The sequence below is a fragment of the Cnephaeus nilssonii genome (assembly GCF_951640355.1).
Source record: "Cnephaeus nilssonii genome assembly, chromosome: 21".
Taxonomy (NCBI): domain Eukaryota; kingdom Metazoa; phylum Chordata; class Mammalia; order Chiroptera; family Vespertilionidae; genus Cnephaeus; species Cnephaeus nilssonii.
This window is the reverse complement of record NC_137092.1, coordinates 20,748,737-20,772,916: the sequence shown is the minus strand read 5'-3', so window position 1 is coordinate 20,772,916 and position 24,180 is coordinate 20,748,737. Positions and strand designations below refer to the sequence as shown.

The window sequence follows — 24,180 nt, the reverse complement described above, 5'->3', positions numbered from 1 at the left end:
ATGTGCTTTCTGGATCATCCCCCATCAGTGCTGCCTCACTCATGACTCTTCCTTGCCATCACTCCTGTTAATCTGGCTAAGGAATTCACAGCGCCCTAGGTGCCCCAAGGAAGGGAATCCCCCATGTGAGGAAGTAGAAAGGAGTTCTCAAGGTAGTAAAGGTCTAGTCTGGCTTACTCCACAGCGAATTGCAGGTCTGCCCCAGAGGTGGGGAACATAGATGCCTGCCTGACCCCGGCAGTGGGTGAAAATAAGGTAGGAAGCCACAGGCAGAGGGGAGGAGCATGTTGACCTGAAGAACAGCTGCCCTTCTGGGGTTGTAGCTGCTACACAGATTCAGCTAATTGTTGCCAGATAGTCTTGTTTTTCAAGAGAAAAAAATCTTTGCACAAAGTGTTTTATATTTATTTTTACTTGGAGTATGTGTGCCTGTGTGTGTGAAATGTTTTATATACACATATGAATTTTATGTGAAAAATCCCAATTTTAAAAATATTAGCAATCAAAACAAGATTGTTTTCAGACACTGTGTTGGCCAAATAAACCTGTCTGTGGGCCATTGGTCTGCAAAACTCTGATCTAATTAAGCTCAAACAAGGCCCTGTTAGAGAATCCCAAAACCATAAATAATTCTGATTTGCTTTTAACTTACTTTTATTGAGTCATTTCAAATGAAACCCTGGAATTTTGCTTGAAGAAAAGCCAAAATCAGAAATACTAATATCTGTAGTTGTAGGGTTGTGGAAATTAAACGAAAAGCACAGAAGTGGAGAAAGGGAGGACCTTGCATTAGAAAGGCTTAAGGCCTGGAGTTAAGCAGAGAAGTGTGGTCCAGGTTGGGGGAAGGGGTGGTGACTTACCTCACAGGACTGGATGCAGTGGATCAGGACAGGGTCTGGGTGCCACTGACGCCGCCCAGTACACACGATGCTCTGAAGGAGAAGACAGAAAGTACAAACACTAAGACACCCGGTCAGTGAGAGAAGGGGCATGTCCTGTGCTTACCCCACCAGCCAAACCCCATTCCCTGGGGAGTGAGACACCGACTGGGACTCATGAAGCAGGTCAAGGCTGACGGGACTTTGCCATGGAGCTGCTAGTCCTGCTGATGGTGCCACGGCACAACTCTCAGTGGAAGGGCCTTTTCATCCTCTTCCTCCTCCTTTCCCCTCCCCAAGGCATCAAACTTTCTAGAGCAGTGGTATAGGTGTGGTTTTAAAAAGCATCATCAATATTATAATGAGTATAAAGTGGTCTTAGGCATAATATTGGTTTCATTTGTTTTGCCATTTTTAATAACGTTACAAGAAATGGCGAGATGGCTGTGATCAGGAAGCAGCGTGAGTTTTTAAAGGCTGAGAAATACAGCCACACAAGAAGAGTCCTGAACCAAAAAGGGATCTCAGAAATGCCAGATCATAAGATGTGAGCACCAGGCAAGCCCTGGAGGCCAAGTGCACTCTGCTGCTCTGTGAGCACCACTTTCGCTTCCTTATAGGGGAAAAAAAAGGGTCTGTGCCCTGATCAAATAGGGTTAATGTGAAACCACTGGGACTCAAAAGCTGGTGAGTGTGAAAACACACTGACATTAGGACACAAGCTACTTTCTCATTCCCAATGGCCACTTCCAGATGCACATTTAAACAAATAGTCATCTACTCTTTGTCAAATGACAACTCATTTTCATTGAGCTTCTTCCTTTTAATTTATGTATTTTAAAATTTCCAAAGACCCACTTCAGGAAAAGAGGAGTTCCCATAGGACGTTTTCAAGGAGACAGAGGGATTCTCTCCATAGCCTGCAACCCACCCACCCACGTGCAGACTTTCATACTTACATTTTTTTTTTTTTCGGTACAATAGGAATTCAGTTCAATGGTAAGAAAAATAACACATGGGGAGATAGGGGCTTTACACAAGATGGCACCCTATTAATTGGAAATTATAGACTACAATGCTACAGCTACAGTAATCAGACTGGAGACATTTGCATATATTAATATGGGTGTATATGAATAAAAACCTGATAGTCAGCTGTGAGAATAGGAATCTGCAATATTCTCCTGGAGTTACATGACTGTAAACTAAAACTCCCCCTTCACAGCTTAGTAAACACTAAGAATCCTAACAAATTTTGATATTCAAAATTCCATATTGTACTATTATAGAAGGTGCTTTGGCATAAGTTATCATTGTACTTTAATAAGAGGATTATTAAATCTATTCAGGACTACAGATATATAAGGTAACCCCAACACGGGGGTTCAGCCTCCTGAGAAAGTGAGCTGTTCTCCTGCACTTAAAGCCATTTAAGCAGACTACTTACTTATAAGCTCTGCTACCTGGAAATGATTCTCATTTATGTTCTGAAGCAGGCACCAGTGGAACTCTATCACCAGGTAATGGTAATGAAAATGTACAATAACTTGTACCCTTGAAATGTGAATGCATGGCCACTGGATTCCTTCTCTTAGCACTGTATCCACTAAGGATGCCCACTCCCATTGCTAATCAGTCAGCATTCAGTTCAGATCACAGGTATGCATCTCAGTAAGAGCCAGGGATGCTCTCAGAGTGCTCAATGTCTGGTGGGAGGATGTGGAAGAATGTCAAACCCTCCAAGAAAGGAATAGTTGGCCTTGAAACTGTCTCATGATGACCATTGCCAGACTCTCCAGAACACGCTGAACTTTGTGTGTCAGCTTCTCTTCTACCCTCTAAACATTCTGCCTGGTCCACCCCTTTTACAAATGTAGGAGTGTTTGGTTTATTTAAAACTTTAGAAATTCTCAAAACATATATTGCAAAGGAAAAATAAAAGAGAGGAGAAGAGTCTGTCTTTACTTCCAATTCTTTCTCTCCAAGGCTCTTTTCTGCTATTATTTCCAATTTATTTTTTATATCTTTATATTATGTAACTTTATTTCATGATCATGTAATATCTGTAAAATATAAAAGGTATAAAAGAGAAATACAGCCTCACAAGAGTTCCCACTACCCATTTTCCTCCCTCCTACTTTTAGTTGTTTTCTGTATCATTACAGATATAGTTTATGCATATACATATATCTTATATAATAAAAGGGTAATATGCAAATTGACCCTAAGGCAAAACAACCGGGAACAACCGGTCGCTATGACACACACTGACCACCAAGGGGCAGATGCTCAATGCAGGAGCTGCCCCCTGGTGGCCAGTGTGCTTCCACAGGGGGAGAACCACTCGGCCAGAAGCCAGCTCATGGCTGCCCAGTGCAGTGGTGGTGGCAGGAGCCTCTTCCACCTCCACAGCAGCGCTAAGGATGTCCAACTAACTGGGGAGTGGGCCTAAGCCATTAGTCAGAGTCGGACATCCCCTGAGGGCTCACAGGCTGCCAGAGATGTCTGATTGGCAGCTTAGGCCTGATCCCCCAGGGAGCAGGCCTAAGCTGGCAAGTGGACATTCCCCCAAGGGGTCCCGGACTGCAAGAGGGTGCAGGCTAGGATGAGGGACCCCCACCCCCACCCCCGCCCCACCAAAGTGCATGAATTTTCATGTACAGGGCCTCTAGTATATGTATAAAATCCTTTCTTTCCTCACACAAATAATAGAATACTTCAATTTTCTTCTGTGCTTTGGTCTATTGTTGTTTGCTTGCCTAACTTTATTTCACTTCACAATGTTTCCTGGGTGTTCTGTGCATTTTATAGAAGCTGGGCTGCTGTGTCCTACTGACCACACAGTGCCCCACTGCAGGGATGGACCCTAATTACTAAACTAGATCTATATTGATGGGTATTTTGTTCTAACAGACAAAGTCTTTTGTTCTAAGAGACAAAGCTTATGTGTAAATCATTTCACATGTGTACAGACACATCATCCACAGAATAAATTCATGGCTGTGGAATTAACAATACCCATGTCCTGTTTTTAATGATCTATAATTCAGTCTTGAGACTAATTCAGACTGGCAGCCTTCCTTTATTTCTACAAAAATGCATAAGTTTCTGGTCCCTGTGTCTATGCCTTCCTAAATTTCAAAGTCCTTGAGAACAGAAACTGTCTCCCACTCATATTTCTTATCTCAGTGACACAGAGAGAAACAATGTTTTATGAGTAACTGTCAACCACTAAATATGATGTTGTATCACTAGGATTCTCCCTTGTCTTCTGGTCTATGAATGGTACACATCCTGTAAGTAAATATATGCATATAACATTAATTTAACTAGTTATTGATCAAAATTGGAGGAAAATTTCAAATGCTTTTCAGGACCTAAATTTTATGGGCACATTTATGGTGGTGAGGTGAAAGAGGGGAGTGAAATAGGAAGTAGAAAGAAGGGGGCATAGAAGGTCCTGGTGAGTGTGTTAAATTCATTAAACAAGGGGACTCTTCTGCCATGGCAGCTTACATAGCAAGCCAACCAATATCTAAGCCTGTGAGTTCCCTCAAGGTCATGCAATTGAAACATAAGGACAGCCAATCACAATCTGCCAACAAGGCTTTAAGCTACAGCCAATCAATTAATAACTTCCTTGCTTTGCTTCGGCCTTTTCTCCGTAATAAAGTATTTCCCTGGCGGGGTGCTCCTAACTACTCCATTGGAATTGATTTTTGCTCAAGTAAACTCAAAATTTTAAATGCTTTGGTTTATCTTTTAACAGCTTGATATGACTTTCTTATTTTCTGGAACATTTTTGGCAAATTATAATCATACTAGAGGCCCAGTGCATGATTGAATCATGCACGTGTAGGGTCCCCTACATGCTTTCGCTTTTCGCGGTGGAGCTGGGTGCCTGTCTGTTGGTGCACCAGGCCTTTCAGAAGCCTCCAGCTCGGCAGAGGCTTCTGAAAGGCCTGGTGCCGGAGCAGACAGGCACCCAGCTCCCCCACTTTTGATGGTCCGCGGCCGCTGAGGGGGGCTGCCGCGGACACCTGGCTACCCTGCCGTTGAGAGGCGCAGCTGGGTGTCCGCGGCAGGCCCCCTTAGCGGCCGCGGATCTGGCCGTTGAGAGGCTCAGGGGGCGGGAGTCCCGCCCCCTGCGCCTCTCAACAGCAGGGTAGCCCCCCTCAGTGGCAGAGGATCCGTGCCTCTCAATGGCTGGATAGGCCACCCCGAGTCCCGCCCTCCAGCCTCCCGCCGCCCAATCGTGGGCGTAGCGGAGTGATGGTAATTTACATGTTACTCTATTATTAGATAGGATATGATTACATTTTAATGGCTATAGAAAATAATTGAGAGAATAACTTTATATCCCCTGTGCAACCTTATCAAACCTTAACATTTTGCTGCATCTGCTTCCACAGTATAATAAGTCACTAAAGATTTAATTAATGTCCCCTATATGTGTCCCTCCATTATCATTCTCCTTCCTTCCTCCCTACTGTGTAAAACTATTTTGAATTTTTAAATTATTATTGCTATATGTTTGTATGTAGTTACAATTATTGCTATGATACTATTGGCAAGTCATTGCTCAGATGAATTCATTGTGCAAGAAGAAGAGCCAATAATTTGTTTTGAACTTTCAAATAGAAAGAGATTCAGAGAAAATCAATTTAAATATTTGAGCCATTAAAGTTGGTTGGTCCATTTAAAAAAAGTTTAAAGTAAGAAAAAAAGGAAGAATAGTAAAAGGGAGGACGGGAGGAGAGAGGGAGGGAGGGAGGGAGAGAGAGAGGGGAGAGAGAAAGAGAGAGAGAGAGAGAGAGAGAGAGAGAGAGAGAGAGAGAGAGAGAGAGAAAACGAACCATTTAAGGGCTATTGGGATGGTCTAAAGCTGTATGAAAGCCGTTGCCTAGTTAAATGCCTAAAGGTCACAAGACTGATGGTTAGCCAACAGTAAAATCTAACAAAAAAATTGCTCAATTGTTGTTTTTTTATTCCAATAGTTGTTTGGCTCATCACATCAGACCACAGAGCTCTGCTGCTGCCCATGTTTATGGCAATTTCCTTATTTCTATAGATGTAGCAACCTAAATGCCGCATTATTCTGCATATTTACTTGGGCCGTAGTACATTACCCTGGCACCTACTTTCCAGTTCCTCTTCCTTTGCCCTCCAAGACCCTCTTGACTAGTCTTCTCTAGCAATGAGGAACTCAATGCCTAGAGACATATTCAAAAAGAGTGAGCAATTCCATGCTTAAAACTGATGAAAAAGACGGCCTTTCCATGGCTCATGGGACTGGGCCATTTGTTTTCCCACTGATGTGGGGCAAATATGACTGGAGCTGTTAGACATAACTGTACCCTTCAAGAGGACACTTTGGGGAGATGGTGGCAAGGATTAGGACATGAGGAGGCAGAAGGGTGGGTGACACCATTCTGTTGGAAATTATGGCTCCTAGAGAAAATGATCTTTTCTTTTTCTTCCTGCTTTCTCTCTTCCTCTTAAAACATTTTGTTTTTATTTTAGTAATTATTAATCCTTTGGGGACCAATTTTAAAAAACAGAGCCAGAAATTATAAGATTTGTTTTAAATGAACAATTCTGTTGAAAAACTGGGGAGTTAAGAAAGGGATTTCATGCAGTGTTGAGAATTTGCAAACCTAACATGTTGCAGCCACAGGAAAATCTAATTAATTTGGACCTCACTTCATTAATTTGGATTTCATAATTATAATATACTAAAAAAAGAAAAGCATTGTCTGTAAAAAATAGATTTATGAAGCAAACTACTATGGGAAATAGGATGTTATGATGGATGTTCTTGTATTACAGAAAGAAACACTTTCAAATACAATTTAGAAAAACTCATTTACACCCAAACAATTGCCACATTATACATAGAAAGTAATCTCGCCATGAAATCAGCTTCCTCAAGGACCACTTCTTCACTGCGGAAGTCAAAACCTTAATTTTCCTATCTTAAATAGAAAAGCCATGAGATATCATAAAACACTCTCTCGTCACAATGGTTAATCATAAAAATTCAACCTTGCACAGGCTTTGTGGAAAAATCAGGTTTGCCTTGAGAGATGGTTCTCTGGAGGTGGGGGCCATTCTTCTCTGGGCTCCTTCGTTTTATTTGGCAACCTTGTTCTGAGCAGAGGATGAAATGAGTCATGCATTGAGGACATCTGGGGATAAGAGTAAGGCATCATTCCTACCCTCAAGAATCTTATGGTTCTGGTGTTAGAATGACAGATAAGAGAAAAGGGAAGAAAAAAATGAAGAGGAAAAACAGAGATGAGGAAAGTACCAAGTGCTCCCAGCAACAGTCTAAGGAGCAACTCCACAGTCAGGCAACCTGGACCTCAGGCCTCTGGGTGTTGCAGGAGGGTGGTCAGCAGAGGCCCTTGTGTCTGGGTGTGAGCAATGGTACTGCCTGGACATCTGGCTGTCCCCTGCCTGTCCCAACTACCAGACTCCACTGCTCAGTCACTTTGATGGGCAGGCATTTATTTGACTACTGAGAGCCCTTTTATTTAGCATCCTCTCTTTCTATCGGGGCATTTCTCTGCTTGTGCCATCACCATAGAAAGGCCTAGATGTCTGTGTGTAGTAGGTGAGGGAGGAAGACGCCTTCACAACAAAGGCCCTGAAAGTCCACTTGAGAATTTCAACCCTTACCTCTTGCTTCTCACAACCAGCACACCCTTGAAACATTTACAAAATAATAGCATGTTTCCATCCTTACTCTCTTCTGTTGGCAAGGCTGAAGATGGAGGTAAATTTTCCATCTTAATTCCCTTCCTGTATTATCTGTTCTTTATGTCTCAGAATCTTCCTTCTATATTATCTTTGAAACATTCCTTTGGATGTGGGCCATCTTTTTTTCTCAAGCTTTTCCTCTTTTTCCTTCTTCATTTGCAATCCTTCTCTTTAGGAAATGACCCATGTAGTTGTTTGCCTTAAGGATGCTTTGAAACCTTCTGAAATTATTCCAGGGAATATGCTGTCTGTTGGGAACTGCTCTGTCCTCGATATGTAAAAGTGTCTCTTTGCTCACCTGGACTTTGACGGGCTCCATCCAGTGCTCCAGAGTGTCTGCAGTGATGTTCACAGGCAGAATCACCGGGTCACTAGGGGGCACTACACATGATGGGGTGCACACTGCACCTGAAGGAACAGAAATTTACAGCACACACTTGACTTTCCAGATCTCAGTCTTTTTCATTCAGAAACAACAGTTTTGATTTTTCCTCAGCAATTTCTCTCTATGCTATGGGTCATCATTATCATGGGTATGGGCAAGGCTGATATTCCTCTTCTATGCACCTGTGAAGATACTTTATACACAAATTAATGAAGGGCCTCTGCCCCCAAGTTAACACTCTGTGCCCCAAGTGACCACTCCTCTTTCTAGACTTCGTTGGAATCTCGGAATCTCTGCATGAGCCAGCAGTTAAAAGATTAACTCCTGGTCCAGCAGACCTCCAGGACCCCGCTCTGGGACTCTGTCTAGCCAAGGTCTATCCTGATTGGTTGATGCATTTTAAGTACATTTAATATTATTTCTGCCTCTAGGATCATCTAAAGCAGGCGTCCTCAAACTACAGCCCGCGGGCCACATGTGGGTGTTTTTGCCGTTTTGTTTTTTACTTCAAAATAAGATATGTGCAGTGTGCATAGGAATTTGTTCATCGTTTTTTTTAAACTATAGTCCAGCCCTCCAATGGTCTGAGGGACAGTGAACTGGCCCCCTGTTTAAAAAGTTTGAGGACCCCTGATTTAAAGCATCTACTACCTAAGAATTTTACTAGCTGACCCATAAATTTTGAAGGCAGATTAATAATTTCTACACTGATGATCGTTATGCTGGCAGCCTTGCAAGAAAATGATGTGATTAAAAGACGAAACCAGGGGAGGTCCTAAGCAGAGATTTTGGTCACATGTTGGCCTCTTAAAGGAAAACCTTGGACTCCACTCTTTTGTAGATGGAGTCCAAGTGTCTCCCAAAATTCAATTCAAAGAAGGTACACTCCAGGGTTTTCTATTTCCTCATCTATAGATTTGATGATCTCCAAGTTTCTTTTCAGCTCTCACTATATCTGTTTGATTTTTTTTTGCTAACTTGTATAATAATTCAAAGAGCCACATGACTCTGAAAGACTCTATATATGTGAATACATGACATATTAATGTAGAAATTGGAGGGTGGAGAGATGAGAATTTGCTCATGAAACATCACTTGAGAAGCATAGTCCAAGCTCCCCACTGCCTGACCTCAAGATATCTCAGTGCAAAGGGCAATTTGAAGAGGGTTAAGAACCATCTCAGAAATTAATGAGCTTTCTCATGAACTCAAATTATATCCACTGGCATTACAAAAGTTAGAATGGCTTATAAAATCACTGCATGCTTGTAGAGTAAGCATTAATCTCACAAGGTTTTCCACCAACAGCATCTCTTTCCCATGATGCTTTGGTCTAGCCAGGGCCAAGGTGAGTCCACATCACTATAAACCAGTTCTGGCCACAGAGACCTTTAATTGCAATTACTTGATTAAGAAATTGCCCAGAGGCTCTGGAGCCTGGTTCTCTACAGAGAAAGAATGGCTGAAGAGCCACACAAGCAAATGCAATCTCAAATCGTCCCTTTCAGGAGCTCTCTCCTACAGCCACACTGCAGAGGAGCCCAGCACTTGCTGGGTGTGTGGCTCCACCTTCCCACCTCTCCTCTTGGAACTGCAACTCCTCCCCAAACTCATCCACTTTCAGCCTGCAGTGAAATAGGTAACATGACCAGACACTATGCAAATAGCCCAGCAGCTGCACCAACATTATACACACATGGAGGAGTAAAAGGAATGAATTTGTTATAGATTTCTATTTTATTGAAGCAGCTCAGAGTCAACTGCATATCCATACACTCCTCAGGGAGAACACTGGATCTATTCAAGAGTCAGCCAGGCCTAATAAAAAGATTACTTGGGAACAGAATCCACATCTCTTCTTGAACTTACCAATCCCATAGCCCTGTTCGCACTTGTATTCCACAAAATTCAGCTCCGAGGGTGGTGGTGGACATTCCCCTTGCAGCTTCTCACACAACTTGAACTCCTCAGTCCACAGTCCTTCCTTCGTGCAGAGGATGGGAAGCTAGAAGATGGAAAGTAAAGAACATTTCATTATTGCTGTGTTAACTGCATTTAGAGTGGGGAGAGGGGGTGTAATCAAATGGTAGTGTTCTCCAACTTCTAGAACTTAGAATAAAAGACACTCTTGAAATAATAAGCCATGTTGTTACTGACCAAAAAATGTCATGACAATTTTTTAATGTTTTCATGTGAAGGAATCATGAAGAATTTTGTCATTAATTTATTTATGATGCGTTTTCCTTTGGCTATAAATATAGGATGAGCTATCCACTGTAGCCTATGTATTCTGAGATATTTTTGGAAATTTTTTTCTCCTGGTGCTATTTTGCTTTGATTCATCCATACTGTCACACCAATATTGTTTGTGGCAAATGTCGGACTTTTTTCAAGATGAATTTGATCTAGTGAAACCAATTCACAAAATGTTGTAGGTACTTTTTGCCTTTCTGCTTGAATGCATACAATTTTGGATCTCACCGAACTTCTGTGGCCTTTTTCCATATGTGTGCTGATTTGTGTAACTCTTGGCTTCACACCTCCAACACAAAGTATCTTAATGCAAAGAACATACAGAATAGCACTAATTCATGAAAACCAAGAAAGTGAGCTTTTGGAATTACAGATAACTCTCCCTTCATCTGGCCAACTTCATGAGTCCTTAAAGAGTCAGTGCAAACAGATGCGTCTGATTTCTTGTCATATCCATAGCATATTCTTTTCACATCTGTCCTGCAGTGCTCATCTTAGAGTACTGGACACTGAGATACAGACATGTGCCAGGAGAGCAGTCAAGGTCACTGACCTTTGCCTAGAGAGCCCGCTTAACTTCCTGACTCAGGTATCGTGTGATACTTATAAAGATTCCAAAATACAATTGATCTTAATCATATAACCATGATAAGACTATAGTTTTCACGTGGGACCTCTTCTGCCAAAGTCCTAGAGAGAATAAAAGTCAAGTAGCATTTTCAGCTTTGCCTTCATTGAGGAATTCATGTGTCTGTTCAGGACTCTGTTCCATTGAAGAACGTAATATTGGTATTCCTAGCCATGTTAGGTCAGTGGCCACACATGGAAGGAAATCACATTGCTGAATCAGAACCCCAGTCTTTTTTGGAATTTACCAAGGTATCCAAACCATCAAGTTTTTCTTCTTATGCAAAAGAAAGTTCTCAAAGAATATTCAAAAAAAAAAAAAAAACATGGTATCTTCTGAATTCCCTATGAAATTATATCAATATTCTGGTTAGAATCCCAACTTAGTAAGGCCCTGTGTGTTGGAATTCACTTATATCATTTCTACTCAACATTCTTGGATTGGTCATCAAGATTAGGGTACAGCCTGATCCAAAACAAAGTTCAAGTCATCCTTACCCTTTCACTTCCCTGGTTACAGTTGAGCACACATTGGCTGTCGAGCTCAAAGCCATTGGTACATTCGTACATGCCTTCAAACACAGGAGAGGGGGGCTCACACACCACTGGGATACAGCTACCTTGCTCCCAGGTTCCGTCCTCCAGGCAATGTATCTTCAGGAACTTTCTGATAAGACATAAAACATAATAGTCCATCAGACTGACTCACAAAGGTCATGGAAACACTGGATCCTTAGTAATATATGATAAGAATTAGCAAATAGGCAGGGGCAGTTGGATTTGGTTAGCCAAAGGCCCTATCCCTCCAATCTAATGTCTAAGACATGGAAGTAAAAATAGCAATGTACACTTAATAGTGATAGTAGTAGCTTGTGTATAGTAACCTTTGATATAGAGCTCTCAAAAGAGATTGGTAAATAGCAGTGCAGGGTCTAGATTATTTACAGTTGGGTTTTCTCTAAGCCTTTCATCTTGGAGCAGTCTCACATCTAAGTGCACTGGAAGGCTGGAATACAGAGATGGTTATCACACACTCAGGGGACCACCCAGGAGGGATCTGAGGGTCATCAGTGTTACTATGGTGATATAACTGAAGTTGCCAATATTTACTGGTTCTCCAGAGAGGGGAGATGATGCAGTTTTATGAGTCTTCTTTTAAAACAGAGGCTCTCACCCTGAACTTCAGAAGGGCAAAAGCCTTGCTGGAGATTTCCATGATCATTTTGTTGTTTATAGTTGATATTTTTCCTTGGAAAGCATTCGTGGCTTTCATCAAATTCTCAAAGTAGACATGACTCAACACTGTCCTGAAAGACTTGCCCTCCCTTCTCATGCAGAGATATGGCCTCCAACCAGAGAGACTGCACTGGAGGTGGATGGTAACCAACAGAATGAGGTCTTGCTACTGAGAATTCTATCCCCTTCCTCTTCTGACTCACTGCCAATTTGAAGGTTCTTTCCATTTTGCAGATTCAGTGAATCTGCTTCTGATTCAAAACATTCCTAGGTACAGATAAGCTTGTGATTCTAAAATAGAAATAATCCTTTGGCCATCGACTCACCCATATGGTGACCTTAAGTTGCTATTTCCAAGTATCTTAATGTCCTCTGTAAATTTAAATATGCCCATCATCCACACACTTTTAATTGGTTACTATACTACTGTACAATCTCTCCTGTGTATTTCCCCAGTGTTCAAACTTTACACTGGTGTAACATTTACCACATTGCTTTATAAATGTGCACATCTATCTTTCTCAGTAGGTCAGAAGCTTCCTGAAGACAAGGAATCTTATTCTTTTTTTTCATTCATGGGAACTAAATAATATCTGGCTTCTATTAGGCATTAATTAAATATTTGCAAAACTGAATCATTTAATCCAAATTCCCAGTGTGTTAGGCTCATTGTAGAGCACGTTACATAGTTTTAAACTGAATAATCAGAATACACCTAAAGAAATGGTTTTGTTATTCTCATGTTATAAAGAAACACACTCTTGCTAAAGGTCCTACAGCACAGCATGCATTTGATTAAAAATAATTTAAATAAAATTTAATAGTTTAACATATCCTATCTAATAAAAAGAGTAATATGCAAATTAACCATCACTCTGCTATACCCACAAGCCATGCCCACCAGCCAATCATGAACAAGTATGCAAATTAACCCAACCAAGATGGCTGTGGACATGGAGCAAGCAGGAGGCTTGGGTTTCCCCGGTAATGGAGGAAGTCAAGCTTTCAACACACCCTGGCCAGCCTAGGCCTCCACTCAAGGCTACAAAGTTTCAATTATAGAAGATAAATAAATCCTAGATACCAGGGCCTCCGCTTGAGTCGCTGTGGGGGCATGGCCAGCCTGCAAACCACCACAGGACCCTTGCCCAGGCCGCCCCATGCCCCAAGGGAACCGCCACCCTGATCCGGGACACCCTTCAAGGCAAACCAGCTGGCCCCCACCCATGCACCAGGCCTTTATCCTATCTAATAAAAGAGTAATATGCAAATTGACCCTCACTCCAACACACAAGATGGCTGCCCCATTGTGGACACAAGATGGTCACCACAAGATGGCCAGCAGGGGAAGGCAGTTGGGAGAGAACAGGCCTGCAAGGGAGAGCAGTTGGGGGCAATCAAGCCTGCAGGGGAGGGCAGTTAGGGGTGACCAGGCCAGCAGAGGAGGCAAGTTGGGGGTGACCGGGCCTGCAGGGAAGGGCAGTTGGGGGGGACCCAGGCCTGCAGGAGAGGGCAGTTAGGGGCAAACAGGCTGGCAGGGGAGCAGTTAGGCATCAATCAGGCTGGCAGGGAAGTGGTTAGGGGGTGATCAGGCTGGCAGGCAGAAGCGGTTAGGGGCAATCAGGAAGGCAGGCAGGCAAGCAGTTGGGAGCCAGCAGTCCTGGATTGTGTGAGGGCAGTCGGACATCCCTCGAGGGGTCCCAGATTGGAGAGTGTGCAGGCTGGGCTGAGGAACACACACCCTCCCCCCTCCCCCGCCCCGTGCACGGATTTCGTGCACTGGGCCTCTAGTTTTTTAAATATATTTTATTGATTTTTTTACAGAGAAGAAGGGAGAAGGATAGAAACATCGATGAGAGAGAAACATCGATCAGCTGCCTCCTGCACATCCCCCACTGGAGATGTGCCTGCAACCAAGTTACATGCCCTTGACCAGAATTGAACCTGGGACCCTTCAGTCCGCGAGTCGATGCTCTATCCACTGAGCCAAACCAGTTAGGGCTAGTTTAACATATTTTAACAATATCTACTTAGAAATAAGTGAAGGAGGGCTTCATTTATTATTCAATAGTCATACCTTTATTCCCAGGAATATTTTATAATAGAAATATGATTTTATGACTGGAATTCTTTAGCACTGTAACTTACGTGGTCATATACCTACTATATGTTAATAATCACTATTTTGGAGCTATATTTCAGGTGTCTAGCAAGATACCTACATATATTATTTCACTGAATTTCCCAAACAGCAGTTAATGGTGAATATTATTATCTATATTTCAGAGAAGAAAACTGTGCCTGAGAGAACATTAAAGCTAGAGATCCACAGGAAAGGCTACAAATAGTACTTGGACCTAGGTTAACCTGCTGCCAGAACCTAGGTGGTCCTTCCACTGTGTCAGGCTTAATTGACCTTTTATGCTTTACAGTCCACTTTGAATATTTTTTTAAAATATATTTTATTGATTTTTTACAGAGAGGAAAGGAGAGGGATAGAGTTTTAGAAACATCGATGAGAGAGAAACATCAATCAGCTGCCTCTTGCACACCCACTACTGGGGATATGCCCACAACAAAGGTACATGCCCTTGACTGGAATCGAACCTGGGACCCTTCAGTCTGCAGGCCAACGCTCTATCCACGAAGCCAAACCAGTTAGGGCCCACTTTGAATATTAATAGCATCTCTCTCCTACTGAGTACCCCAGACATCCTTTATCTTGATGCCTTATTTATCCGTGTGGCAAAAACAGAAGATTCACTTAAAACTTTTGAATTGAGTAATAAATTACAGAGACAACATTAGGCAAATCTTAGTAGACAGCTCAAGGAATTTTACATGTGCACACACCTGGGGAACCATGGTAACCATCACTCAGATCAAGATACCAAGCATTTCTAGTCCCTTGATGCTCCCGTGGTGTTCCTTCCAAGTTAAACCTCCTCACTCGCCTGCAACCTGCATTATTCTTTCATCAGCATAGATTAGTTTGGCCTGTTCTTGAATTTTAGATCAATGAAATCACACACAATGTATTCTCTGGTATATGGCTTCTTTCCCTAACTGAATCTGTCATCTTAAAATCTCTTCCCAAATGCACTTTCAATGAAGGGTTTGCTGTTGTTTTTACCTAAGGAAGATCCTTTTTGTCTCTCTCCTGGACTGGATACTTTACTCTTCTTCCCACTACAGAGTATATATCCTCCCAGGGACTCTCTCCTTCCCACCACCTCCCACAGATGAAATCCTTTCCCTACCTCTGCTGAACCGACATCCCCCAGCTGGAGAGAGCAGGGAATACCACTGACGTCAGGGAGAGCGAGGCTGTGAAACCTTGCATGTCAGCATGGTTAGAAAGGAAAACCCTCGCTTGGCCAGGATGATACTATTTTGACTTCATGTGGTATTTTTCTCTGAATTGGTTGGAACACCTCAACCAGGAAAACAGTCCTCCATTTCCTTGCCCAGAGTGAGGAGCCATTCAACAATGCTGATTTCGTATAGTCACTTGCCAGTTTAATAACCTCAGGGGTGAGGGGAGACAGATCAAACTTGGATGGTGCAGAGCGAGGTGGGTGTAGTGGATGGTGCCCGGACATTGTGACAGGTCCTGTGCTGTAAACCACCAGAGTATCAGTAAAACAGAGGAAGGGGAATGCTGGAAGGTAGAAAGGGAGGCAGCATCATTCACAATGTGTCCCTGGACCCCATAGGAAGCATCACAGGCAGAAGTGACAACAGATGGGAGAGAGTCCTGACTCCCTAGGATACCCCGTTTCCTTTCTACACGTGATCCCCACAGATTCTCCTCACAATTTATTCTCCCGTGTACAGGGATGGCCTCCTATGGCCACCTCTCCAGAAGCCTGTCACAGCTTCTGCATGTCATGTCTCTCCTCAGACTTCTTACAAAGCATCCATTCCTCAGGCCCAACAGCCAGGCTGTCTCCCTGGCTCCATGTCGACACCTGTCAATCCTGTTTATGGCATTTATCCTGAGATCCTATGATATAGACCAGGCACTTGAATGCCATGAGCTGGTTCTGGCCATGTTGCCTGTAAGTGCAGCAGGAACTCAGAGTGTCTTGGGGTCCTCCAACCTCTAGGAAATGTGGTTTCTGCACAGGGCCTTTGAAGAGGACTAATGCCTATACCAATGGCAGGACTCTGACCTCCAGTGGAGCCACGGCTGCCTCTTCTAGTTTGGTGATGTTGAGGAGTGACCACTGACTTTATTTTGCTAATACACATCCAAGGATTTTTTTTTCTTTCATTTTAAAAAATTCTTCATTGATTAAAGTATTTCATATGTCTCCTTTTCCCCCCATTGACTTTTCCCCAACCACTCCCACCCCCCCACCCCCAGCACATGCCCTTAATAATAAATAAATAAATAAAAAACCCTGGATTATTCCCAATGGTCCATAGAGTCTATGCATTAAGAGTCAAGTGGCACTGTGAAGTCATTGAAGTGAATGAGTTTGCATTTCTAAGAATGAAGGCATTGGACACTAGACCAATGCACGTAGACAGGTCCTCACCAGGACAGAGATCCCAAGACTTCTCTGATAGTCTAGTCCAGATGTTGCAGGTTGAAATAGGGCTCTTGTGCTGAGTCAAGAGAAAAGCATTTTGGTGACCCATGCATGGGAAGATGAGACGCAGTGGTGAGATTTATTGAAGCTGGAGCAAACACAAAGGACTGTCCCCAGGTGCCTGGAATCTGTGTCTCATCCACAGCCAGGAAGAAGTCCAACCTTGTTTTCAAGCACAGAAGAAGGGCCAGGGGCCAGAAATTCTGTGCCATTAGTTCAGTCCATGCCAAAGCTCTTTCCCCATCTGGCTAGCTTAGTCTCTGTTCCCATCTATGCTTCGGCCGGCACTGCTATACCTAGGCCCACACTTAGAGCCACACTTGAGGCCCACACTTGGGCTGCCTCGGCTGCTGGGCCTGCATGGCTGCTAATAGAGGGAACACAGGAACAAATAGGGAAGTTGCAGGAACAATGCATGGGTGCCACCAATATAAGCTTTGATTATATTACCTGGGGCTTGGGAAAGACCATGAATCCTTTCAAACTAACCAATCTCTTACTCAATCCTTCGGGGGCTTGTGTTGGGCCCTGCCCATAACTAATCTGGTATTTTACCCAGATTAGACACCTCCCCTTTATGGTCACTGCCTTGGCTCCTACTGTGCATGCCTCAAAGTAGAAGGACCGCCCCCTGTGCCATCTTGGCTTCCACTGAGCACATGCCCAGTAGAGAAATCCCCCCACCCTCCATAATGGCACTACCAGGCTCACTGACATGTTAAGTCCCTTCAGCAGAGGATGCTGTGACTTCCTAGTGAATGAGGCTCAGTGTCTGATCTTAATATCTGATTCCATTTGCTCCCTTTTTTATTAATATATAGCTACCTATGCTAACACAAATGCCTTTCCCATGAAACATTCTAGTTACTGCCTATCGGCTCAGTATATTTTCTTTATCTTAGTGGAGTAAGAGAAGTGAAACTATCTCATTTTACAGGCAAGAAACTGCATATTAATAACCACGAGGTGACTTGACCAAGGCCACATAGCAAGCAAGCCACTGGCTAAAGCAAAAATAGAATTCAGAATTTTGAAATCCTACCTAATAAAATAGTAATATGCAAATTAACAATCACTCCGCAACACCCACAAGCCATGCCCACCAGCCAATCAGAGCGAGTATGCAAATAAACCCAACAAAGATGGCTACAGCCACAGAGAGCAGGAGGGAGGCTTGGGTTTCCCAGGAAACAGAGGAAGCCAAGCTTTCCGCCTGCCCTTGACAGCCTAGGCCTCCACTTAAGGCTACAAAGTTTCAATTATAGAAGATACATAAGTCCCAAGAGAAATGGCTGCCGCCATGGAGCAAGCAGAAGGCTTGGCTCCGCTCCAGGCTACAAAGTTTCAATTGTAGAAGGTAAATAAATTCCAGATACCCGGGCCTCTGCTTGGGTTGCCAGGGGGCGTGGCTGGCCTGCAAACCACCACAGGCCCCTCGCTCAGGCCGCCCCACACCCCAAGGGAACCCCCACCCTGATCTGGGACACCCTTCAGGGCAAACCAGCTGGCCCCCACCCCTGCACCAGGCCTCTATCCTATCTAATAAAAGAGTAATATGCAGATTGACCATCACTCCAACACACAATATGGCTGCCCCCATGTGGTCAAAGATCCTGCCCCCATGTGGACACAAGATGGCCACCACAAGATGGCCAGCAGGGGAGGGCAGTTGGGAGGGACCAGGCCTGCAAGGGAGGGCAGTTGTGGGCGATCAGGCAAGCAGGGGAGAGCAGTTGGGAGGCACCAGGCCTGCAAGGGAGGGCAGTTGAGAGGGACCAGGCCTGCAAAGGAGGGCAGTTGGAGGCGATCAACCCTGCAGGGGAAGGCAGTTAGGGGTGACCAGGCCGGCAGAGGAGGGAAGTTGGGGGCAAACAGGCTGGCAGGGGGGCATTTAGACATCAATCAGGCTGGCATGGGAGTGGTTAGGGGGTGATCAGGCTGGCAGGCAGAAGCAGTTAGGGGCAATCAGGAAGGCAGGCAGGCGAGCAGTTGGGAGCCAGCAGTCCTGGGTTGTGAGAGGGATGTCCGACTGCCTGTTTAGGCCCGATCCCGGTGGGATCGGGCCTAAACAGGCAGTCAGACATCGCTCGAGGGGTCCCTGATTGGAGAGTGTGCAGGCTGGGCTGAGGGACACCCCCCCCCGCCCCCATGCACGAATTTCATGCACTGGGCCTGTAGTTATGATTTAACACCCTGACCATTAGACCAATGGCTACCAAATGACATTTGTAGAAAAATGATGTGGGAGCCATTTAAAAATAAATAATAATAATAATAATAATAATAATAATAATAACACCTTTGATTCACAGGTGTACAGGACAGTTCTCCTGGGCTGACTTAGTACCTTATATTTTTAAACTTGCCAACAGTTTTAATAGGTAGCTAGGCTGCCAAACTAATAAAAATCTATGCTAGCAAAACTAAGTCATAGGTATGGAAACCAGGGAGCAATACCACCCACCTAAAAACCTGGTCAAAAGGCTAGGTGTTTAGCAAAGACCAAACAGCTACAGCCTTACTATGCACATGATATCATGAGAATTTGGGGCAGAAGGTTTATATTGATTTTCCCTCTAACTACTCCAGACAATTTCCACAATTTCCAAGTTAGAAGATGCATTTTCTAATTTCCAGAACTCATGATAACCACCTAGAACTGAAAACCCAGCTGCACTGTTTCTGGTTTTTAAATCTTTGCCAGAAATGAAGATCTTTTAATCAAAACTTGGCTGAAATTTTGATTGATGTTGCTTGAGGCACACATGTGTCTACCCCATCTTTCTATCACCAAGGCAGGGTTTTAGAAAGCAATATTTATTTTCCATTGGAGAAAGTAAAAGTATGATTGTTGACTCCAAGAGAATGATCAGGTCTTTGCTGATGGAGGGCATCTGGTGTCTCCAGTGGTTAGCCCCTGGTGAGTAATTACAATAACAGAGTAACAGTGGAACACTGAGCACTTGAGTGCTAGGCACTGTGTAGAATACATATCTCACTTTATCCTTAAAACCATCCTGTGATAAGGGCTACTGTAACCTGATTTCTTGATTCCCTTATCTCCACACATGCTCTTCCTTAATCAATCCCAGCTCAGAAAGACCACCCTATTGCTCAAACTTGAACTTAGGAGACTTCCTTGATTCTATGCTTTCTCTCAACTTAGCTTTTCCCCAAGCCCCCATCTGATCTCATCTATCCATCAGCAAGTCCTCTCAATTTTATGTCCCAAATAGCTCTGGACTCTGTCCCCATCCCTCATGCATGTACCTCCATGAGTGATTGCCCAAGTGCCCGCCTCTCACTACGACTGGACACCCTACTTCTCTGGATCCCTTCCTATGCAGTCGGCAGACACATCAGAGGGGTATTGTATAAAAACAAACAAATAAATTAGATCATGTCTTCCCTTCCTCTCTGTAAAAAAATCAATAAAATATATATATTTAAAAATCTACGCTTTCTCTTTTCTCACCGTGAGGTCCTACATAATCCGGCCCCACTGCCTGCGACCTCATCCTATGACCCACTCACCTTCTTTAATGCGCTTGGTCCACACTGGACTTAGAATCTCAAGTACAACAAAGCTCCTTCCTGATAGAGTTTGTTGGTGGCATTCTCTATGCCTGTCTTTTTGCCCTTCTCCTGACTGGCTCTTCTTTCTATCTAAGAATTACTTGGGCTACCCCAGAGCATCCTTATTTTACAGCTCTAATGTTTGTGGTTTTCTATCAGAGCACCTGTATATCTTTCATAGACTGCTTCCTCTGTAGTTCTGTAATAATTTTGTTTTTAGTTCCTATTGCCTGTCTCCTCCACTGAAATACGTATAAACTTGATGAGGGCAAGACTTTACTTACTCTTATACCCTCTGTGCCCAGCACAATATCTGGTATGTAATAGGCACCAATAAACATCGGTTCAATGAATGTTTAACTGTTTATTTTACAGATGAGGTAGGTGAGGTTTAGAGAAGAAAAAAAGTTTTGCCTGGGGTTATGTGACTATTTAATGGCAGAGCAGGAATGAGGACAATGATCTGATGTCAGGCCTAAGTCATAATATGGGGAACACTCATATTCCTAGAAACAGAGCTGCAGATAGATCACCTCCCTCTACTTAGCACCTTTGTACTCTCCAAGTCCTACCACATAAAATAATCCCTGAAAAGGAGATGTAAGGGCAAGTTGTAATCATATTATTTCCATTATACAGACTAGAAAACTGAAGCATTAATTAAATCTCTTGTGTGACATGTGGTCAGTTTTTTAATTGAAATCAGAAGCCTCTTTACTCAGACTGTAGTTCAGCCCCTTCCTGTTTACTGGTTCCAGGAGCAGCCTTGTGGGTGTCACCCAGGAGCATGTTAGGAATGCGGAATCTCAGGCTCCACCCCAGAATCTGCAGTTTAATGAGATCCCCTAGCGATTCCTATGCACATTATAGTTTGAGAAGTAATGATCTAGACCATCTTAAAAGACACAGTCCTCTATCCCACCCCAAATAAAACTGTCGGCACTGCCAACCTTCACGCCAGTTTCTTCTTAATGAAGTGCTGACCTGGTTTCTCAAGCCTGGTTTCTCAAGGTTGACTCCAGCATGGCTGGCCCAAAGCCTGTCGTCCTTACCCCACATCTCTAACACCAGGCCAACCTGCGTGTGGCCCAGCCCTTCTACTGGACAAGAAATAGTATCTGCAGCCTCAGCCCACGTTGGCTTTGGTCTTCCACTCTTTCCTGATGAAAAATAATGCCCCATACAAAGCTCTTCTCCCCTGTGAAATAGAGCCCCTCTGTTAGAATAAGCCACTGTTAACCCCTAAAAGCGTGTGGACAGTTCCACTTTTAAGCCTGGCTACTCCACCTTCTATCTTTAGACTTTCTGCTGCTAAATATTAGGTCTCCAAATTGGCAGGTGAAATAATGCCCGGTCCCTAGGTCTGCACACCTGACTCAAATTTGGGGCTCCGTCTTCATCTCTCTCTGCCACTGCCTCAATTGTTCAACACTCAGCCTCTCTCACTTCAAGTTCAACAGCCCCCTCTTTTCCATGAGTCCCTTGGCCCCTCTGGTACATTCTCCATACAGCTGACAGGGTTATCTTCCTACCAAATCTGCTCAGGTTACCCCCAGATCTAAAAACATTTGAAGGTTTCTCTAATGCAGCGGTCGCCAACCTTTCAGACCTCACGGACCACTGGTTGGCGACCACTGCTCTAATGCATGCAACTTAAACACAAGCATATACAACAGCTATTAACATTGTTCTGCCCTTCAATCCATGTTTGAGGAACTGGTGATTATGCTGAAATGCAGGTGAAATGGGTCTAAAACATGGAAATGTTCAATAGGAATCTCTTGCCTTCACCATCTTTCATCATTCAGGTATCTGTCCATTGCTAAGTTCAGCCAACAAATATTCACTGAGCTCCTAGTATGTGCCCATGCACTACACTAGGTTCACCAATTGTAGAAACATACATTGATACTAAAATAGGGAGCCACCAATGCTGCCTGGAACATGAAGGAAGAAGAACACAGGAAAGGACACTTTGACATGGGTTCATTAGATAGAGAAAGAGAAGGCATGCCAAAAAGAAGGAACAGAGCATGCAAGAACCCAGAGGTGTGACAGGTAGTGCATGTTTGAAGCCTTGGACAGGAGCCTAAATGGAAAAATATAAGCCCCATACTGGCCCCTGTGGAAGGGAAGAGGTGGGGCAGGGCCATAGCAGGTCAGGTGGGACAAAATTCTGGTAGGAAAAGGCCACAAATTATATTAATTCAATTTCAGAGGGTGGGTTCTCCCACTTGTAAGAAATCCTTTGGTCACCTTCACAAAGTTTTCATCTTAGGAATCCCTCCAGGTATTGTTACATTCCTGGTTCCTGGTCAGTCTGACTCACAGGCAAGTGTGATAGAAAGTGTTAACAGTCTATACACATATCCACACCCGCCCCTCTGACTCTCCTGGGAATTAACTGATCAATCACTGCATGTCTCTGTTGCTTTTCCTGAAAACAAAGCTCGTTGCATGTCTCCTTTTCCAGAAGCCACAGAAATGATAAAACCTAAACCCACTAATAAGGTATGAGAACTTTCTGGAAGGTTGTGACACACTTAAGGACTTGGGAATTGGCATAGGTAAACCATGTCTTTGCAGTCCTCCTGATCTGTCATCCCTCTGATGAGGGTTGAAGTGAAATGGCTGATTAACCTTCTCCTGGTCAATTTTCCTTAACTGAAGGGGAAGAGTCAGAGGTCACAGTGGTCCTCAGCAGGCTTTTAGTGGCTGCCCTGGGTGACTCCCATCAGGAAGACAGTGAGCAGAGTGGTTCTGAGCAGATGATTTGGAATCAGTAGACTAATGCTCAGACTCCAGCTGTGGCTCTTAATAAATCTCTCACTTTTAATTAATTACTTAAAAATTAAAAACTTTCTCAGTTTTCCTATCTAAAAATGGGGATAATAATAGCTCCCTTAAAGGGTCATTAGAAGATTTTATAAGTTAGTGTATATAAAGCATGTAGTCCAATAAATGTTCAATAAGCAGCAGAAATCATTAGCTCTGATGACCTAAGGATCTACTCAACCACACTCCATACTCCCCTCTCCATCCCTCACCGCCTGCTGTGTGTGTGTGTGTGTGTGTGTGTGTGTGTGTGTGTGTGTGTGTGTGTGATGAGTGTGGAGTATTATTTTACTCAATCTTCCCACCCCAATTAATTCTTCATATTTTGTCCCACCCAGAATCCTTCAGGAGACAGTTCATAAATCAGTTTGGCCTGAAATAACCCCATCATTAGAGAGCAAAGGATAATACTCACCCTGCAGGCTGCAGAGGAATTAGCAGAGCTTGAGACAGAGGATGGGAAGGAAAAGGGAAGCAGAGAAAGGGCAGAAAGCTTAGGAGATGAAGAAAGTCCTATTGGCTTATATAGAACAAGCCAGTGTTTCCTCAGTCTAGATTTAAAGGTTTTTTTCTGATTAATAGAGACATCAACAATCAATATAAAATCAAAAGAGGAAGGATAGTTTTACAGTAAGATGCTCCCTAGACTGGGATGGAAGGTCACAGGGGAATTTATGAGTTCAACAAATGCGTTTTAAGTGAAGGTCTGCATGCCAGTCACCAAGGCTGCGTGAAGTCTGCAGCGGCAAGCTGGCCTGCACCCAAGTGTGCATTTGAGTGGCCGAAGCTTGGAGCAGACATGCAATCCTTTGAGGCCTTTAGAGCCCATAATAAATTAGCCTGAAGCTCACATTATCCTACAATGACAAGAGAATTGAGGATTCCAAAGATAAACTTTGAATGTATTTACTATAAACTCTAAAAAGCCAGACAATTATTTAATAAAAAATGTTCTATTTCTCATAGATTGCTGAGTGTACATGGTGATTACAGTATATCCCTTGACAAATCATAGATAGCACATGTGTCT

General features: G+C 43.5%; 1 protein-coding gene across 2 annotated transcripts in view; it reads right to left on the bottom strand.

Annotated features, from left to right (window-relative positions):
* Positions 1 to 24,180, bottom strand: part of PAPPA2 (pappalysin 2) — a gene marked incomplete at its 5' end in the record, with an annotated part of 212,529 nt that overhangs the window by 32,104 nt on the left and 156,245 nt on the right. For both annotated transcript variants that reach the window (XM_079762097.1, XM_079762098.1), the window contains 4 exons: positions 861 to 932; positions 7,939 to 8,048; positions 9,895 to 10,030; positions 11,404 to 11,572. In XM_079762097.1, the coding sequence (XP_079618223.1) occupies positions 861 to 932; positions 7,939 to 8,048; positions 9,895 to 10,030; positions 11,404 to 11,572 (487 nt within the window). The remainder of the gene's footprint in view (positions 1 to 860; positions 933 to 7,938; positions 8,049 to 9,894; positions 10,031 to 11,403; positions 11,573 to 24,180) is intronic.